The 20,404-nt window shown below is 42.2% G+C and overlaps 1 protein-coding gene across 1 annotated transcript; it reads left to right on the top strand.

The window, feature by feature from the left end:
- The first annotated feature begins 14,615 nt into the window (after positions 1-14,615).
- Positions 14,616-20,068, top strand: HS3ST5 (heparan sulfate-glucosamine 3-sulfotransferase 5). Its single transcript, XM_065401739.1, has 2 exons — positions 14,616-14,722; positions 19,138-20,068. The coding sequence occupies exons 1-2, from the start codon at positions 14,616-14,618 to the stop codon at positions 20,066-20,068; spliced, it is 1,038 nt and encodes a 345-aa protein (XP_065257811.1).
- Positions 20,069-20,404: the final 336 nt, after the last annotated feature.

Raw genomic sequence — 20,404 nt, 5'->3', positions numbered from 1 at the left:
AGGATGAGTAGAGATCAGTAATAAACTCTGTGACTGTGTATAATTCATAAACTTTCCTTCTGTTTTATTTTCAGCACTTACACTTTGTGGTTAACAAAGGAACAAAGAGCAAAACAATCCTGATAGATAGAAGTAGATAAGCTAGTAGTTTTCTGTCCACTTAGTCTTTTTATAAAGGGTGTCTATTTCCCCCAAAATTACAAACATATCTCCCATTAAACCTAGCACACTGAAGGGAGAACAGACTCCAGTGCTCACATCCACAGGCCTCCTTATATTTTTATGACAGCTGTTATACTCTGAGATAATAATACAACATAAGCAATTCCTTTGATTTTTATTAATGGCAGTCTGCTGTTGCTGATGGTTATTGTTCAGGTTGGATTTGCTATGGCTTTGTTGAGTGGCGGCAAGGCAAACTGAAAGCAAACTAGTGAAATATTTTCTACAGTTGTGGCATATTTTTACAAATCTCAGAATGCAAGTGAATTTTTCCCCTCCACAGCCACGTTTAAAGAAGATGCTGTTAAATTAAACAAACCTAAACATTATTTTTAAAAAAGATTGTCATTGGAATCGGTGCACACTAACGACTGAGAACACGTGCAATGAGAGGAGAGGGTGGCAAGGATTTATTTACCTTTGAATATGGGTGCTTTCTAACCACTACAAGAATCAATTTCATAACCGAACTTGCAAGATATGTTGTAGATCTTATTAGCTTGTTGATGTACCCGTTGAAGGCTTTAAATTCTACAGCTGCAAAATGAAATGGTTTCTCTTCTTAAATGTGTTTTTATTTTCATGTGCAGCAACTTCTTATCAAAGTTATTTTTCAGAGAGGATTTTGTTTTACTTGCCTAGAAATATGGGACCAGATCCTGTAGCTTACTGAGCCAAAACCTTTGCCTCATAGCTCCCCACCCTTCATGGGTATCTAAGACCCAAAATGCAGTGACCAACTTCAGCTCAGCTGTACTGGAGGACAGGAGTAGAATTCAAGGTGATCCTGATAAATTGGAGAAGGTCTGAAATCCGTAAGATTAAATTCAACAAAGACAAGTGCAAAGCACTGCACTTAGGGAAGAAAAATCAAATGCACAAATATAAAATGGGTAGTAACTGGCTAGACAGGAGTACTGCAGAAAAGTATCTGGGGGTTATAATGGATCACAAAATGAATGTGAATCAACAGTGTGATGCAGTTGCAAAAAAAAGAAAAGAAAATGTCATTCTGGGGTTTATTAACAGGAGTGGGGAACTGATAACAGTCTTCAAATATGTTAAGAACTGTTATAAAGAGGATGGTGATTAATTGTTCTCCATGTCCACTGAAGGTAGGACAAGAAGTAATGGGCTCAATGTGCAGAAAGGGAGATTTAGGTTAGCTATCAGGAAAAACTTTCTAACTGTAAGGGTAGTTAAACACTGGAATAGGATACCAAGGGAGGTTGTGGAATCCCCATCACTGAAGGTTTTTAAGAACAGGTTAGACAAACACCTGTCAGGGATAATCTAGGTGTATTTGATTCTGACTCAGCACGGGGGGTGAACTAGATGAACTCTTGAGGTCACTTCCAGCCCTATGTTCCTAGGATTCTCTGACTGAAGTGTTGGCGACCGAGTCATGGGTGGTCTGACGTACTGGTTGGAGCAAGATTCCAGCTATCAATTAGAGCTGAATCCAGATGGGTCCAGGAGCAAACCAAGGATCATAGCTTGGTGTCAGAAACCAAAGCCTAAGCTGAAGGGTAAACTGGACTCACAGTCAGAAGGTGTAGTGGCGGTTCGAAGGTGGGAGTCAGAAATTAGGAAGAAGCTGGGGGCTGGAGCAGGAGCAGTTACAGGGTGGGGCAAGGCTGGCGATGGTGTAGGCAGAGACAGGACCGTGCACAGCTGTAAAGCAGGAGTGCATTGAGAAGTCTCTCAACTGCTGCTTCTACTATCAGCCTGCTGACTCCTGCAATCAAGCAGGTGGTGCAGGCCCACAGAACTGCTTCTATCAGGGCCAACTGCACTCAGTGGGCTGTTGGCACACTGAGGGCATGTCTACACTACAGATTTAAGTCTACCTATGTTAGGTCGACTTACAGCCCCTGCTGTAATTACTGCCGTGGCTGATGTCCACACCACTCTCCTTCTCTTGGTGGTGCGTGTCCTCACCAGGAACACTTCCACCGACTAAAGAGGGGCAGTGTGGGGGGGCTGAGAGCCAGGGATCTCAGCTAGGCTCAGCTTGCTGCTCCCAGGAGTGGGGGGAGGGCAGCCACCTGGGCTTCTGGCCTCCCATTCCTCTCTGGGAGTGAGGTGCAGCCATCCAGGCTTCTCGCCTCCCTGCTGGGAGAAGGAAGCAGCCGCCTGGGCTTCTTGCCTCCCTGAGTTGGGAGCCAGGCGGGTGCAGCCTGGCTGGGAGCAGGAAGCTGGGGACAGGCAGGCTCTAGCTGCCCAGCTTTCTTGTCAATTTCAGGATTCCAGCATGGAGCCCTGAAATTGACAAGACAGCCAACAGCCACAGTAAGTAATGCAGTGTCTGCACAGACACTGCCTCACCCTAACTACACCGGCCCTAGGCCTCTCGTGGAGATGGGGTTATTATGTCAGTGTAGTAGGGCACTTACATCGGCTGGACCAGGCTGTAGTGTAGACACTGATATAATTAGGTTGATGTAGCTGCCTTATGTTGATCTAAATGTGTCGTGTAGACCAGGTCTGACTCTGCTGCAGGGTAGGCCCCTGACAAAAGATGTTAAGACACTGAGTGTACATCTAGATAGCAATTGGAGCGAGGCCCCCAGCCCAGGTCGACAGACTCAGGCTAGCGGGGCTTGTGCTAGTGCTCAAAAAATATCTGTCTAGACAGCGCTTTGAAGCTGCGGCTCAGGCTGGAGCTTGGGCTCTTGCCTAGGGCGGGGGGTTGGCCTCCGAAGCCTGAGCTCCAGCCTGAGCCACAACTTCAAAGCCGTGTCCATACAGCTATTTTTACAGCGCTAGCGTGAGCCCACTAACCCAAGTCTGTCAACCTGGGCTAGGAACCTTGCTCCAAAATGCTGTCTAGTTGTTCCCTGGGAAGCTGCACGGGGCCTCTGTAACTACAGTGTTCTGCGGAATACTGCTACGTGCTAGCATGCTCTAGGGACCTGATGCAATGACACTGAAATCAGTGAGTCCTGCTATTCACTTAAATGGGTGTTGGCTCAGGTGCCAACCTTGCATAGGTAATGGGGGAACCGGAAGAGGTGGTGTGGCCACATAAGTTCCCAACAGCTACATAGATCCATTGACCCAAACCCTCACATGCTGGGACAAAAGGAATGGATGCTACTGTACTAACCATAAGCTATAGTAGAAGCTGAAAAACAGCTGCTCAGTTTGTTGCTCCACAGCCTGCCACCAAGTTGGGGAGAGAATTCCATGTCCTCAGCTCCTGTGTTGGTGCCCTGTTTAGCTGTCTCTGACTGAATATAGTTTATTTCATTAATTTCCAGCCCTCCCCCCGCTGTCATCAAATGATGAATAAATTATTCACAAGTAAACTGATAAATTATTCTCCCAGCTCTATTGATGGTTGAATAATATTGACCTGATAAATAATTCACAATTCTTTTCCCCCCTCAACTGGCAAATAAATTATTTGTGAATGTTCTTTTATCATTTCTAGACCAGCTCTTCCATCTGTTGAGACATGTACAGGGTATTGAGCATCATGGTATCTAAACACCACATATCTAGAACCCTTGCACAAATCTACCTTTTCAGGGGAAACAGGATTTGGCCCTAATTAAGGATTTAGGGTTGTGCTTTTATTCCATATTTACTGAAAGTATAAGTGTCCATTTGGGTATGAGTATTATATAAAGATGTCTGCATGTAGCTCAAAGCCAATGAAAATTAAACTTTTAATTAATGTTGTGTTGATTCCGATTTTCATCCACACTCCTCTCTCTTACAACATAATCATTACTAAGGCCATCCCATAAGCCCAAAAGGAACTAGGATGTGGGTTTTGTAATGCACATGAGCCAGGAGCAGACAAAGCCAGACCAGATGGATAACTTGACTGATGTCCACTGCAAACACAGACTGCATAGCTCCAAGGTTATTCCAAGTTCCTGCATAAATTATATGAGTTTTACAACTAGAGCCACTCTGTCTTTTTTTTTTAACTGGCTCACTGCTAACTCATGCATCTTGTGTTTGATGACCATTGAGCATGGTATCGTATACCACAATGGCAACTGTCAGCAGGAAAGAGGATGAAGGAACTAAACTGAGCTGAAGAAATTAAATATAACAAATCGCTGTGTAAATCAAGTTGTGTCACAAGCTAGCAATTCTCTTAATTCCACCAGCATCAATTGGGAGTAACGCCATTGTAATCAGTGTAAAACTGGTGTGAGAGACGAATCAGGTCCAGTTAATTTAAAGGTGTCACATGCTGATGACAGGAGAAGGATGCTTTCTTCCAATGGGGGTACATCCCCTAATGGTTTTTTAAGTGTGGCTCCCACTATCACAGTTGATCAGGAGCAGAAGAAATTACCCCTTCTGGCCTCTGTTGCCAACAGGTTTGTTCGCTTTTTAATTTAACACAGGCACAGGAGCACATCTGTCTCTCCTCCAAGCTGGAGCCATGTAAGAGAGATGATAAAGCCCCAAGGCTGTAGTAACTTTGGCAGCCTGCTCTACCACAGTGGGAGAACGACAAATGGCTCAAGAATGGGAAGGAGTACTGCTCAGGGAACAGAGAGCTCATTTGTAAGAGCTCTCGAGCACCATGCAGTTCGGTAACACCAAGCTGCAGAGATGAGCTCCCCCTCTCCCCCTGTTGTTTTCCTCTTGCATGGGGCCTGAGAGCTGTCACTTGAACAGTCTGGCCCAGTGAATAAGTGTGTTCCTGGCTTTCAGAGCTTATATACCACAGAATGTCACAGATCTTTGAAAAGCAACAGAGGGTCCTGTGGCACCTTTAAGACTAACAGAAGTATTGGGAGCATAAGCTTTCGTGCCAAGCATCTGAAGAAGTGAGGTTCTTACCCACGAAAGCTTATGCTCCCAATACTTCTGTTAGTCTTAAAGGTGCCACAGGACCCTCTGTTGCTTTTTACAGATTCAGACTAACACGGCTACCCCTCTGATACTTGACAGATCTTTGAGTTTCAAGTAGCGCTCTGAAGAGGTCTTCTCCATAGGCACCAACTTCATGGGTACTCTGAGGCTGGAGCACCCACAGGAAAAAAATAGTGGGTGCTCAGCAATCAGCTTCTCCCCTTCCCCCCCCCCCCCCAGTGCCTCCCACCTGCTGGTGAGTCCTGCCAATCAGCTCCTCCCCCTCCCCCTCAGAGCCTCCTGTCCGCCCGTGATCAGCTGTTCAGCAGCATGCAGGAAACACTGGGGGTGGGGAGAGGAGCGGGGACAGGAATAGGCAGAGGGAGGGCGGAGTGTGCTCAGGGGAGGGGGCAGAATGGGGCAGGAACGTGCGGGGTGAGGCCTAGGGGGAAGGAGTGCAGTGGGTGCAGGGCCTGGGGCAGAGCAGGGGTTGATCACCTCCGGGAAAACCAGAAAGTTGGCGCCTCTTGTTCTCTATGGAGGGGTTGGTGACAACACCATAGCTAAATGGACTCCGCACTCCTCGTTGTTTCCATAGCTAAAGTTGCTTTGAAATTTTCACTTAACAGAGAAATAAAATCCCTCAAAAATGGCTGGCATTAGCTGGAGAAGGGTTGTGGTCAGGAATTACCAGGGATCCTATGGCAGGCCCTCTGCATAAGCACCATTACCCAAAGCTTATTCAGTTCATTAGGTTGTGGATGAAGCCCTTAAAGCTGGTCTCCCCAGAAGAAACCCCTGGGAGCAGTGGCAATAGAAGTACTGCCCATCTTGGTCTGTTGGTCACATCCCCCTGTGCATAACAAGCTAATTTGGTACAAGGATATTAAGGTTGGGATTGTCAGTGCAACCTAAGGGAGTTAAGTGCCCAACTCCCACTGAATTTCAATGGGAATTGGGCATCTAAATCCCCTGGCACCACTGCAAATCCCAGCCTAACTTTGCCCATCCCTGCACCAGCAGGGTGAACATGTCTTGTCACATGCTGTTTTTATTTGTCTGATCCATAGGTGATATTTTATTTCCTGTGTTTTGCTCGTTTATAATTTTTAATGAGGGAAAAACACAGTTAGCCTGGAGAAATAATTATATTTGTCTGCAAAAAAAAAAGTGTGTAAGTGAGTGAGCAAGTTATTTATAGACAGAAATATCTTATTTGCCTTGTCATGCCTTCATTTTTCCATGTTTGGCAGATATATTTCTTTAAATGCACCATGTGAGCAGTGAAAGGGTCATACTGAACAATTATGTGCAGGTTAAAGCTGATTCCACACTTCAAATCCACCCTGACTGAGCAGAAGTATTTACTGGTTTGTGTTGACAAAAAGGCCACTTCCTCATCATTGTAGTGCCTTGGAGCCCCAGTCATAGATCAGGACCCCATTATACTAGGTGCAGGATAGACACAGAACAAACAAATGGTCCCTGCCCCCAAAGAACTTACAATCTAAATATAAGACACGAGACAACAGATGGATACAGACAGATGGGGGAACACAAGGAAGCAGCGAGACAACATTGGTCAGCAGGATAGGTGGTGGTATCAGCACAGCAACAGCCTAGCCACTCTCGACTTTTTTGTAGGCATCACTGCATAAGACAGTTTGAAGAAGGGATTTGAAGGTGGGTAACGAGGTAGATTTGCAAGTGCTTACAGGTAGCTCCTTCCAAGTGTGAGGAGCAGCATGGGAGAAAACACAAAGATTCTTGTTTGAAAATTTAACAAGTGGACGACGAAGGTTGGCATCATTGGCAAATGGGAAGCAAGAGTTGACATCTTGAAAGTGAATGAGAGATGATAGGCTGGATGGAGATAGGCCATGAAGAGCCTTGAAAAAAAAGACAAGGAGTTTATGTTTGATAACATAGAGAAGGGGGCAATGCAAGGAAGGGTGACATGGTCAAAACGATGGGCTAGTAGAATTATCTTTGCAGCAGCATTCTAAATGGATATGAGATGCAAGATTACATTTGTCAAGGCCAGAGAACAGGATGCTGTAGTAATTGAGATACAAGATGTTGAGAGCAGGGATGAGAGTTTTAGCTGTCTGGATCTGGGTAGGAAAGGCTATGTCTTAGAGATGTTATGTAGAAAGGAACAGCAAGATTTAAACATAGCCTGGATATGAGAACCTAGATGGAGGTCCAAGTTGAAGATGAAGCACAGGTTATGGGTCTGAGTGACAGACAGCATGGTGGTGTTGTCCATAGTAGTCAAGAAAGCAGGCAAGGTGGGGTGAGATTAAGAACTCTGTTTTAATCATGTTGAGTTTGAGCTGATGGCTAGACATTCATGAGGAGATGTCAGAGAGACAGGCTGAGATTTTAGTTTGGACAGGAGACAAGTCTGGAGTACAGAGGTAGATCTGGGAGTCGTCAGCATACAGATGATAGTTAAATTTGTGATTGTGGGTGAGATTACCCAAAGATAAGGTGTAAAGAATAAAGATAAGAGGAAGAACAGAAGGGAACCAAGGAAGAGAAGGGGAACTCCTACAGAAAGCTGAAGGAGTATGAGGAGGATCCTCCAAAGGACATGCTGAAGATGCAGTTAGAGAGGTAGGAGGCGAGCCAGGAGAGGACAGAGTCAAGCCAAGGAAGGATAAGATTTCAAGAAGAGCATGGTAAAGACTTGTCTGCACTGGGTTTTTTGCACAGGGCAGCTACACTGATATAACTGCATCGATGCAAACCCCAACTTGCTGCACTGCTCCAAAAAAGTGGCTTGTACCAATGTGGCTTACCTTGGTTTAAAAACTGGGGTAAAGCCACACCGGTGCAAGTCACTTTTTATACTGTTGCAGTACATCTACAACAGGGGTTCTCAGCAGTGCAGCTACATTACTGTAGCTATGCCAGTGCAAAAAGCCCAGTGTAAACAAGGTCTGAGATTAGGTTGCAAAGACAGCGTCAGATTTACCAACCTTCTTTTGTGCAGCATGCTTCTACATGCATGAGTCTGTGTAAATAAATAAATAAATACTCCCATAGCCTGGAATTTTTACACATTGATAAAGCAGCACAGGGAAAATCTACTTGTAAATTTCAACTGGGAGTGTAGTCTACTGGCAAAACATATTTCCAGCATGAATGACTCTTTGCTGATGGTTTCTACATCAATGCTTCTAACTGCTTTTAATATTTTGAATTCCAGTGAATGACAAGCTCTCTCCTTATTTAGATAAAATGGGCTTCACCATCTTCAAAATAGCTAAGAGGGTGGTTAGTTTAAATATTTTCCAAAGATTTAATTAATAGAAGAGCATCTAAGTTTCAGCAAAGAAGTCTTATTTCAGATATGAAAATATTATTCAGGGATAGGCAGCTTTGACAGAAAAAAATAATTTTAGAGCAGTTATCTATGCACATTGTTCAAAGCAGTGGGAGAAAACTATTTTTTTAATTTCAAAAATTGCTAATGAGGTGCTATGTTCTGACACCTTTAATCACACTAAGTAGTACCTTATTCAGCAAGTAGTCCCTATTGAAACCATTCATGAAGTAACTATCAACATAGAATCATACAAAAGTAGGACTGGAAGGGACCATGACAGGTTATCTACTCCAATCCCCTGCATTCAGGGAGGACTAAGTATTTCCTAGTCCATCACTTACAGGTGTTTGCCTAACCTGTTCTTAAAAATCTCCAGTGATGGAGATTCCACAACTTCTGTAGGTAATTTGTTCCAGCATTTAACTATCCTTACAATTAGGAAGTTTTTCCTAATGTCTAACCTAAATCTCCATTTCTGCAATTTAAGCCCATTACTTCTTGTCCTGTCCTCAGTGAATAAAGAGATTTAATCACCCTCCTCTTTGTAACAACTTTTTACATACAGTCTTCTGTTGTCCAGACTAAACCATTTTTTTCAGTCTTTCCTCATAGGCCATGTTCTCTGGACTTTAATCATTTTGTGGTTCTCCTCTGGACTTTTTCCAATTTGTCCACATCTTTCCTGAAGTGTGGTGCTCAGAACTGGACACAGTACTCCAGCTGAGGCCTTATAGGCGTTGAGTAGAGTGGAAAAAATATTTTTCATGTCTTGCTTACATCACTCCTTCTAATATATTGATGAATGATGTTCATGGAGGCTAGGTCCATCAATGACTATTAGCCAAGATAGTCAGGGATGCAACCCCATGCTCTGGGTGTCCCTAAACCTCTGACTGCCAGAAGCTGGGAGTGGACAACAGGGGATGGATCACTCAATAATTGTCCTATTCTGTTCATTCCGTCTGATGCATCTGGCCACTGTCAGAAGACAAGATACTGGGCTAGATGGACCATTGTTCTGACCCAGTATGGCCGTTCTTATGTTCTTATCAACTGCCCTTTGATGAAAAATACTGTTACTACTCATCATATGTGCAGTAGTTCTCTGTTCATGCAATTCACCAGCTTCAGTAATGTTGCTGTAGTTTAATTGCTCAGACATGGGCACCTGTGGAATGGGTGCAAGGAGAATGCTACACTTGCTGCTCAGCTTGATTCCATACTAGATCTGCTTACCAGCCACTCAGCACAAAGTGGGTATTTAGAGTAGGCCAAGGGAGGGGCAGGCCATAGCTAGTGTGTCTGCCATTATGTGCATCCAGGGACCACAGACCCTCATATAGGAGGGGTTGCAGACACTATTCCAACCCAGGCCATGAAGGGGATCAAAAACTGTTCTACAGCATGCGCACATATGGGGGGAGTGGATTCTTTCCCTTTCCGGCCACCATATAGCTCCTCCCACAAAACCAATCTACTTGAGGTGTATGAATTTTACTCACAGTGAACAACTAGCGGAGCTGTGTGTCTTTATAATTAAAAGAACACAGAAAGTGAAAGGAGAGAGAGAAAGGTATTAAGGACTTTGTTCCATTTCTTATTAACCACATTTTAAACTATCAATAGATTCAAAGATCTGTCTGTAATATATGCGTGCAGTGTTGTTATAGCCATGTTGGTCCCAGGATATTACCTCACCCACCTCGTCTCTGTAATATATGTAGGCAGACATTTATTGGTCAACGGATGACCTCTGCTGGTGTGCAAAAAATCTGTTTTAGCTAATTTATAAATTTGATACAAAGAAATCCTTTAACAATAATAGTAACATTTCTTTCATGCTTTCATCATGAAAAATGCTGATGTTTTTTCATTACATATTTTGAAATTTTATATCACTTTTTATGTGTGACATGACTGTTTCATGAAAATCCAGTGAGTGCCTTTGCTTATTTCATTGTGATTAAATCCATCTCTCTGCATATCTCTCTAAATATATGGGTATGTCTATACTATAATAGCCTATATGAATATATGCAATAATATCATACAGAAGGGTAAGGGCTTGGTCTGTAAGTATAATTTCGTGGTGTTCAAACTTGCCTTTGGCACAAATTCCTGAGCTCAGTTTTATCTAAAGCCTTACACTGTGCCATCAACATAATATCTAAGACCTCACAAGATTTTAAATACTAAACACAAAATCTCTCTCTTCCATTCCCAATAGGTAGGAGTAGTTTGCTTGGATTTTAATGTCCTCAAAATGATTAAGGAAGGCTAATCTGCAGCAATGGGATTTGCATTTAGTTCTGAAACTGCTGAGGTTCTCTCTTGTGATAGGAAGTTCCCCACTCATGGTCCAGTTGCTGGGACAATTCTGTCTGCTACATTCATGTGTCTCTCCTAGTTGTAAACAGTTCCATTCTCTCATTGTAATGTAGCTGTCATGGGATTTTATGGTCACAGCGGGAGAGTGCTCCTTCAGGTGGACATGGACAGGGAGGGCTTTGATTATAAAGGTATTTCCCCAACATCCTCTGTGATAAAGACTGATGTAGAAAAATCATTTAACTTCTCTACAAAGTTCTTATTTGTTCCCTTTACTTCCTGGGGGAACCACCACTTTTCTTGCAGGTTTCCTGCTTCTGATATATTTAACCCACTTATTGTTAGTTGTTTTTATGACATCGGTTGATTACTCTTCAAGATCCTGCTGAGCCTTGCTAATTTATATTTTAATTGTCACAATTTATGCTTCTTTCTGTAGCTTCCAGTAACAAATTCTGAAAGACACTTCTTTGGTTCAAATAGCCACTTTGCCATATCTCCTTTCTTATCTTCCTGTTTTCTTTTTAGTTGAGGGTGTGCATACTTTTAGAGACTATGCAGCTTCCATGGAATCTGAGGGTTTTAATTTCTTCACTTTCAAAAGTTAAGTGCTGCTATATTAAGTTTTTGTAACATTCCTGTCTGAAGGATTTTTTTACCTTAATTGTATTTCGGTTGGTATTACTTAGTGGTTTAACTATAATTAATTCTTGAACCCATTCCTCTGTTGCATAGGACTACAAATAACTTTTATATGCTTAGAACTAGTTATTCCAAGATGCAGTCATTTCAGATGTCAAGAAATTACTTCTCTAAACCTTGTTCCATTGTAAAAATCATGGTGGTGATATTTATTTAACTACTTCCCAGTACTTTTTTCAGGTGTAACTGTAATTTTATGGAGAGGGTTTTAGAAGTCTAATCCAAAACTCACTGCATTCAAGTCAGCATCAGTAGTCTTTGAATCAGGCTCAGAAAGTGCTAACATATTGCTGAACTAGTCACCCGCAGAGGGGGAATAGAACTCAAGACTACTTGGGCTACTAGATCTATGCTTCTGAGCTACATGAGGTTTAAGGGGCTACAAGTGCTTTCGTTACCATCACTATCCAGGGCTTCCTGATGTACTTACAAGACAAGGTTTATAAATTAATTATTCATTCTTTTTTCCATACTAACAATGATCTTCACACTATTAAAAAAATTAATAAATAAGGACGTGCTTCCTGTTCAAATGAATTTGTGAGCCAAAAGGCAGACAAAGATTAGACAGCAATGCACCATTCAGAGGAAGGTAATAACTTTGAAATTATTTTTAAAAATAAATGGAAGTTCTGATGGTGTCATGTGAGTTAGCATTTTCAGGCATTGCTAGAAGCGGGGTTTTAGGGCTTTAAGGGGCAAATGATCTCTGCTCTAACTCTACTGATGTCAAGGGAGTTACAGCAGGAATTAATTTGGCCTTCAACGTTTTTGAAAATTTATATTATGGCTGATTGCTTCACAGTGCTCCTAACATTCAAAGCTACAGTACACTGAGCAGAAAGACCTAATAACAAAGACTGTTATGCTTGTGTTCTCTCCTCCCCCTGCAAATTTCTAAGCTGCCGATTGAGCAAAGAAACATAAAAGACGAAACTGTTACTCGTGCGCAAAAAAGGTCAGCTCTTATAACTTCAAAACTACTGAACCAATTTCCTTCAAATTTGTCTGGTTCCTTTGGTCTCAAGGAGATCTGCAAAAAAACAAATCAAGTATGAGCAAAACTCATTCTACTCTTTAGATAGGCATGCACCGCATTTCTGATAGAAATATATGCAGAAAGTGGGATTTTTGTTTAATACATGCAAAACTCAAAACTAGCTGGACAAATTTTCATGAAACTTTCAAAATAAATCACCTCTGAGCTGAAAAAAATTCACCCCAAATGAATTGGTTTGCAAACGTTATGAGTAATTCATAAGTGGTGGAATGGGAAATGGGGTGTATGTGTGAAATGTCAATACGTACGCTGCCATTATATTCCACCCTGGTTGGTAATGGATGCAACTGTTTCCTCTATAACTCTCTCTTGCACAAACACACAAAACTGGTACAAACATTTTAAAGAAATTGTGAATCCCAACAAGCCTATATATATGTTAAGGACAACATGATTACTGAGAGAATGAGACCCTATGGAATCTATGTTCAGGAGCCAAGTTATCTGTAATTTCATTTCACTATGTCCTGCATATCTCCATAATCATGGAAAGGCCTGCAGATATGACTTAACATGACTAATCCATTGGGATCCAAGTGGCTAGACAAGGGAGGACATTTGGACTATGTTTTATTCTCATATGGAGAGGGTTGTGTATGTTTCTTGAGAGCTGAAATTCAGAACCAATTACTGTAATACTGAAACCTTTCTTTTATCTTCAGAAAGCAGCAGTGTAGGATTTAAGACTGTAAACCTATGGAAATTTGCTCTCATTATCATCATCATTTCTTGCCCCTTCCCTATTTCTTAATTAAAGGAATTTAATTAAAGTAGTAATTAGTAATAATGTATCTACACGGAGATGTAGTATCTGTATATTTTTTCCTCACTTTTAAATTGTTCACATATTAAGCTCCAGCTATGGATTGTCTGCACTGCTTAAAATCTAAAATTCATTATTTTGGGAGCATTTTTGTGTTTAACTTTGAAAGGCTAGGAAAAAATATAATAATAAAAAAAAAAGGAAAGAGGAAAGATGGTTTTGTGGTTATGACACTAGGCAGCAACTCAAACTTCAGTTCAATTCCCCTCTGTGCTATAGATTTCTTCTGTGACCTTGGGCAAATCAGTGAATCTCTCTGTACTGTTGTTCCCCATCTCTTTTTTCCCTAAGAGAACAATAATACTTCCTTTGTAAACTCTTCAGGGAAGGGACTCGCTCTTACTCTGTGTTTGTGCCGTGCCTAGCACTATACAGCCATGATCTTGGGACTATTATTGTGGGGCTCCTGTCATATAAATAAGAAAGAATTCAGTACTACAGGCTAAATGAAGGCTTGGAGCCATGATCTGCTCCTATATCTTTACCAGACATTATTATTATTATTTATTAGCATTACAGAAGCACCTTAAGGTATGTCTACACAGCCCACGTCAGCGAACCTCCCAGCCTGGGCTGACAGACTCAGGGCAGCGGGACTTGCTCCAGCACACTAAGTATAGCTCTATAGGCAGCACTTTGAACATACCGCTTGGGCTGGAGGCTGGGGCTTGAAGCCCACCCCCTTCCCTAGCATTCAAAGCCCGAGCTCCAGCCTGAGCCAAAACTTCAAAGCGCTGTCTATTTTAAGAGTGGTAGTGCAAACCTTGCTGCCCCAAGTCTGTCAGCCCAGGTTGGGAGGCTGGCTGCCACAAGCTGTGCAGATGTACCAGTAGACGCTTCAATCAGGATCAGGTGCCCATTGTAATAGGCTGTGTACAGACACTTAATGAGAGATAGTCTGTGCCCCCAAAGGGTTTAGCAGCTAAACAGACGAGACAGGCAAAGAGTGGGATGGGAAACAAGATACATAGGGAGAAGAAGTGACTTGCTTTTCTGACTCCCAATCCCCAGGTTCTAGCCACTGGACACTGCCTCTCCGAGTAATGGTGGACATAGTTAAACTGGCTTTTAAATAGTAAGTTCCACTTCCTAGATACGTTGGTTGGCTTTATTATGAGTGGCAGATAAAGAGCAAAATAAACAAGTTTTATCTAATACCAATGCCGCTTGAAAAGATTTTTGCAAGTGAGGCTTAATCACTTGTAAGAATTGATTGCCTGCCTGTTAATAAACATTAGCCAGTGTATTGCCACTTGCTGATGAGTGGTTTATGTGTTCTGGTCCCTGCAGACTGAAGAAGTCCTGAAGATTGATGGAGGGCCATGCTATTCAAACAGCAGGCGTTGCTGAGACAGAAGCTCTTTGTGCTAGGCAGCCTTGCTATTGGAAGTCTCCTATATCTAGTTGCCAGAGTTGGGAGCTTGGATAGGTAAGTAATTAAACAACCAGGTATACGTCACAGTCTTAATTATAAATGGATCTGGATTTATTAATTATAACAGGGTTTTTTTTTTCTCCTCTTTTGCTTAAAATGTATAGCTCTCCAGGGTTTTTTTTTCCCTACTGATGTATAGAAAGACTATCCACCTTAATATTGATTTTCATTATTTCTTCCTCCTTTTTGTGGGGAGGGAGTGGGACAAGGGAGAAAGGTGCTGCTTGTCCAAGTCAAAGTATTTCTATCTGTCTATTTGTATTCTGTGTGCATTGGTGCTTGTTTTCAGAGGAGGAATAAAGCAGCATACAGTACAAATGTCATTACAGTAGCTCATTTTTGTATGTGTGCATCTGTGTGTTGACCTCTAGTCTCAGCAAAACAGTTATGATGTATTTATGTATCTTCTTTTCTAAATTTACGGAAAAGCAATTAATGTGCGACAGGGATAGTTAAAATTATGTATGACCCTGCAGAGTAGCTTATCGAGTTTTGAATCCTATTGCACTTGAAAGATTGCTGCAGGGTTTGAGAATTTTAACTATGTTAATTAGCCATGATGTTCTGGAGCTGAATGCACCAGACAAGGAGGTTGTGTCTGCAAGTGATTTCCTTGAGAGCAGTGGAAAATCCACAGAGAGGAATTTAGAGAGTATTTGGCACTCTTGACCAGGCACACCCTTGAGAAACTATTTGGGATGTAACAGACCTATCCCTAACAGCTGATAATGTCTTTGAGACCTAAGAATGACGTGGGATTGCTTTGATATATGCCAGCTTTGGAAGCATGACTGAAAACAGAGTTTGGGGTTCCCTGTGGGTGAGGCCTAGGTCTGAACAGATTGGGGTTGTGTACACATGTCTATGCCAATGACCCTGCTCACCCCACCCTGGGAAAATATGGCCGAAGTGTAAAACTGTGACATGCTTCTATTCAAAGTAGCTAGAGCATGTAAAACTGCATAGGAACAACATGGGAACTGCAATATCAAATCAGACTACTGGCCAACCTGGGCCCCATCCCTATGTGGTGTTGCCTTCCAAGGTGATTAGGTCCCTTCCTCTTCCATTCACTTCAGTCCCACTATTGAGGAAGGCATTCAATGCTATCAGGTGGACTCAGTGCCTCACAGGATCAGACCCCTAAACTGGTATCTTGCCTTCAGCTGTGACCAATGCTTGATGCTTCAGAGGAGGTTAAAACTATAGATAGCCAATTATGTGATTCTGTAGGTGGGGTAAAAATTCCTTCTTGACTCCTTCAGGAGTTTATCTTATGCCCTGAGGCATGAAATGTAATTAACAAACCTGAGCCATTCTTTTGGGGTGACAGATCTGAGGAACTGTCCGAAATTGAGGTGTCATTAAAGGAGGTTTTGAAACAAATTGATAAACTAAACAGTAATAAGTCTCCAGGACCTGATGGTATTCACCCAAGAGTTCTGAAGGAACTCAAATGTGAAATTGCAGGACTACTAACTGTCATTTGTAACCTATCATTTATATCAGCTTCTGTACCAGATGACTGGAGGATACCTAATGTGATGACAATTTTTAAGAAGGGCTCCCGAGGTGACCCTGGCAACTACAGGCCATTAAGCCTCACTTCAGTACTGGTCAAATTGGTTGAAACTATCGTAAAGAACAAAATTGTCAGACACATAGGTGAACATAATTTGTTGGGAAATAGTCAACATGGTTTTTCTAAAGGGAAATCATGCCTCACCAATCTACTTGAATTCTTTGAGGGGGTCAACAAGTATGCAGACAAAGGAGATCCAGTGGATATAGTGTATTTAGATTTTCAGAAAGCCTTTGACAAGGTCCCTCACCAAAGGCTCTTAAGCAAAATAAGCAGTCATGGGATAAGAGGGAAGGTTCTTTCATGGATTGGTAACTAGTTAAAAGATAGGAAACAAAGGGTAGGAATAAATGGTTAGTTTTCAGAATGAAGAGAGGTAAATAGTGGTGTCTCCCAGGGATCTGTGCTGGGCCCAGTCCTATTTAACATATTCATAAATGATCTGGAAAAAGGGGTAAACAGTGAGGTGGAAAAATTTGCAGATGATACAAAACTACTCAAGATAGTTAAGTCCCAGGCAGACTGCGAAGAGGTACAAAAGGATCTCACAAAACTGGGTGACTGGGCAACAAAAGGCCAGATGACATTTAATGTTGATAAATGCAAAGTAATGCACATTGGAAAACATAATCTAACTATACATATACAATGATGGGGTCTAAATTAGCTGTTACCCCTCAAGGAAGAGATTTTGGAGTCATTGTGGATAGTTCTCTGAAATCATCCACTCAGTGTGCAGCGGCAGTCAAAAAAGCGAACAGAATGTTGGGAATCATCAAGAAAGGGATAGGTAAGACAGAAAATATCATATTGCCTCTATATAAATCCATGGTATGCCCACACCTTGAATACTGTGTGCAGATGTGGTCGCCTTATCTCAAAAAAGATATATTGGAATTACCCCAGTAGTGAAGATAAGCCGAGAGAGACAAGCTTGTGCAGACCAGAATGTGCATGAATCATCCCCACAGAGGATTTGAGCATGCTCCAGCCTAGGCTACAGGGAGAACTGGATTTTCCCTGTAATGGCTGCTCCCAGGTGCTCCAGGCAATGGTGGAACCAGGCATCAGACCTGAAATCAGGGAGCCTGTCCTTCCTGTGCACTCAATGACACCCCCCTCCCACCTACTGGCATCCAGGCAGCATGGAGGAGGATGGACTAGATGACCTCCTGAGGTCTCTTGCAACCCTAATCTTCTATGATTCTATGATCTTATTCAAATGCAGAGGTAACAAAAGCTGGACCGGGGGTGGGAAAGGAGTAGATTGGGAGAAGGAGTGTGGTGAGACTCGGACTCGAGGGGAAAGAGAAATTTGGACTGGGGCTGACTGGACAAGGATGCTGGGGCTGGGAGTTGGGGGGAGTAGAGGAGAGCCTAGGTCTGGTTGGGCAGGGAGGCTGGGACTAGAAGCCAGTGAGAGAAATGGTGGGAGACTGGGAGCCAGGTGGTTGGGGGGCAACACAGATCTGACAAGGAGCTGGGGTGTGAGGGACAACTGGGACTGGCTGGACAAAGAGTCTGGAACAAGGCCCAGGGAGCAGGAAGACTGGGACAAGGATCTGGGGAGGGAATGTGGGGGAGACTGAGAAGGAGAGAGAGGAGTAACTGGCTGGGCAAGGAGGCTGGGGACTGAGCATATGGAGGGGGTCAAACTTAGATTGGGAGAGATATTGGGACTTGAACAGAGAGCCCAAAGGGGAAAACTAGGACTGGGACTGAGACTGAGACAAGAACCCTGATGAATAGAGACTGGGACTGGATAGGTAAGGATCCAAGGGTGGGAAAGAGACAAGACTGGTACACAAACAGGCTGGAGGAAACAGGACAGAAGGAGTCAAGCTTGGAGCAAAAACACAAGAGTCTGCTCATTAGAGCACATATCCCTCCAGAACCCAGGATTACTGAGTTTTACTATTCCTCTGCTGTCAGCAAATATCTGTGAAATCTACTGGCAAACTGTGCTGTCTCTTCCTCAAGTGCTGATCCACATGGAGGATGACAACATACTACTGCTATTAGACCCTCTATTACTTCAAATGACAGAAGTCTCTGCAGTGATTCTAAAGGTTCCAATTCTGCAGATGAACCATGTGGGTGTCAATTTGATGCCACATGATGGAAATTCTGCTTTTTCAGTTTGCTTTTTAATAAAAACCTAGTAAATCACACACACACATTCCATTATTAGCAGTGTGTAAAATATTATATAAACATACAGTCATTATTTATATCATAATGCGCACACACTTAATTCTGGCATTTCCTAACTTTTCAGTGCTTGACCTTGCAACCTTAAGATTGCTCTTTTAATATGGGGGTGAGGGGAGGGTGTAATACTCATCTATAGATATAGATAGATATTATGTGCAAACTTGAGTATTAGTGTTTTCAGGGATTATGATGGATTCTGTAGCATGGAATCCTGACAATTGTCTCATTATTCCATATCTTAGGTTATTAATAGCATTTTGAAAGCATAAATACCTTAAATGGCAAGATATTATTTCCAAAAATAGTACTACACATCAGGATTCTGGAATCAGTTTGTTTGTTTCAGGATTTTCTACTAAAAGCACATTGCCCAGATCTGTCAAATATCTAGTTGTAAAGCAGGTGCTAATATGACCCAGGCCATTTGTTTTTCTTATGCTGTGAACATGATGCTATCAATTAAGAGCTTGATGAATAGGAATTTGGAAGACTATTAAAAATGCCACAGATTGTCTGCCCCATTTAATAAAGGGTGGATTAAAATAAAATTTGCAAACAGATGTTCATTATGATTTACAACAGGACAAAATCTCATCTGTTTTGTTGATTTCAGGCTGCAGCCCATTTGTCCCGTTGATGGTCGATTTCGACCCCATGGCCAAGACGAGATCCCATTCCGAGCTCTGCAGTTCAAGCGTGGGCTGCTCCATGAGTTCCGTAAGGGCAACGCCACTAAAGAGCAAATCCGGCTTCACAATTTGGTTCAGCAGCTCCCTAAGGCCATTATAATTGGGGTGAGGAAAGGAGGCACCCGTGCACTGCTTGAGATGCTGAACCTCCATCCTGCAGTGGTCAAAGCTTCTCAAGAAATTCACTTCTTTGATAACGACGAGAACTATGCCAAGGGTATTGAATGGTACAGGAAAAAAATGCCTTTTTCTTACCCTCATCAAATAACAATTGAGAAAAGCCCTGCATATTTTATCACAGAGGAAGTACCTGAAAGGATTTATAAAATGAACTCATCCATCAAATTACTGATCATTGTCAGGGAACCCACAACAAGAGCTATTTCTGATTACACTCAGGTGCTGGAGGGGAAGGAAAGAAAGAATAAAACCTACTACAAATTTGAGAAGCTGGCTATTGATCCTAATACCTGCGAAGTGAACACTAAGTATAAAGCAGTGAGAACCAGCATCTACACAAAACATCTGGAGAGATGGTTAAAATACTTTCCAATCGAGCAGTTTCATATTGTAGATGGAGATCGGCTCATTACAGAACCACTGCCAGAACTGCAGCTGGTGGAGAAGTTCCTAAATCTTCCTCCAAGGATAAGTCAGTACAATTTATACTTCAATGCCACCAGAGGGTTTTACTGCTTGCGATTTAACATTGTCTTTAACAAGTGCCTGGCGGGTAGCAAGGGACGCATTCATCCAGAGGTGGATTCCTCTGTCATTACCAAATTGCGCAAATTCTTTCACCCTTTTAATCAAAAATTTTACCAGATCACTGGGAGGACATTTAACTGGCCCTAAACTAAATTTCATACAACACTATGTGTTGCACCTGGAGACAAGCAGCAATGTCTCTTCTAGAGTAAAAATATGCACTTTTCATAGACACAACTATCAACCTAACTTTTTTTCTTGCATACATGTACATATGCAGTGTGTGACCAAATATAAGGTGGGATCCATTTTTCTACAGAGTAGTAATTAACATAACTTTACTCTCTACATAGTTGCATCATTTTAAGCTATACAAATAAAGGACAAGGTAGTATTTAGGGGAATAAATTCAGATACTGTGCAAAAGGGTCAGTGTTCCTCTTGCTCAATAAAATTTCTTATGTGACACATTTATAGACCCAG

The sequence above is a fragment of the Emys orbicularis genome, chromosome 3, assembly GCF_028017835.1.
Source record: "Emys orbicularis isolate rEmyOrb1 chromosome 3, rEmyOrb1.hap1, whole genome shotgun sequence".
In the NCBI taxonomy this organism is placed as follows: domain Eukaryota; kingdom Metazoa; phylum Chordata; order Testudines; family Emydidae; genus Emys; species Emys orbicularis.
The sequence above is the reverse complement of the archived record's forward strand: the minus strand, read 5'-3'. Positions and strand labels throughout refer to the sequence as shown.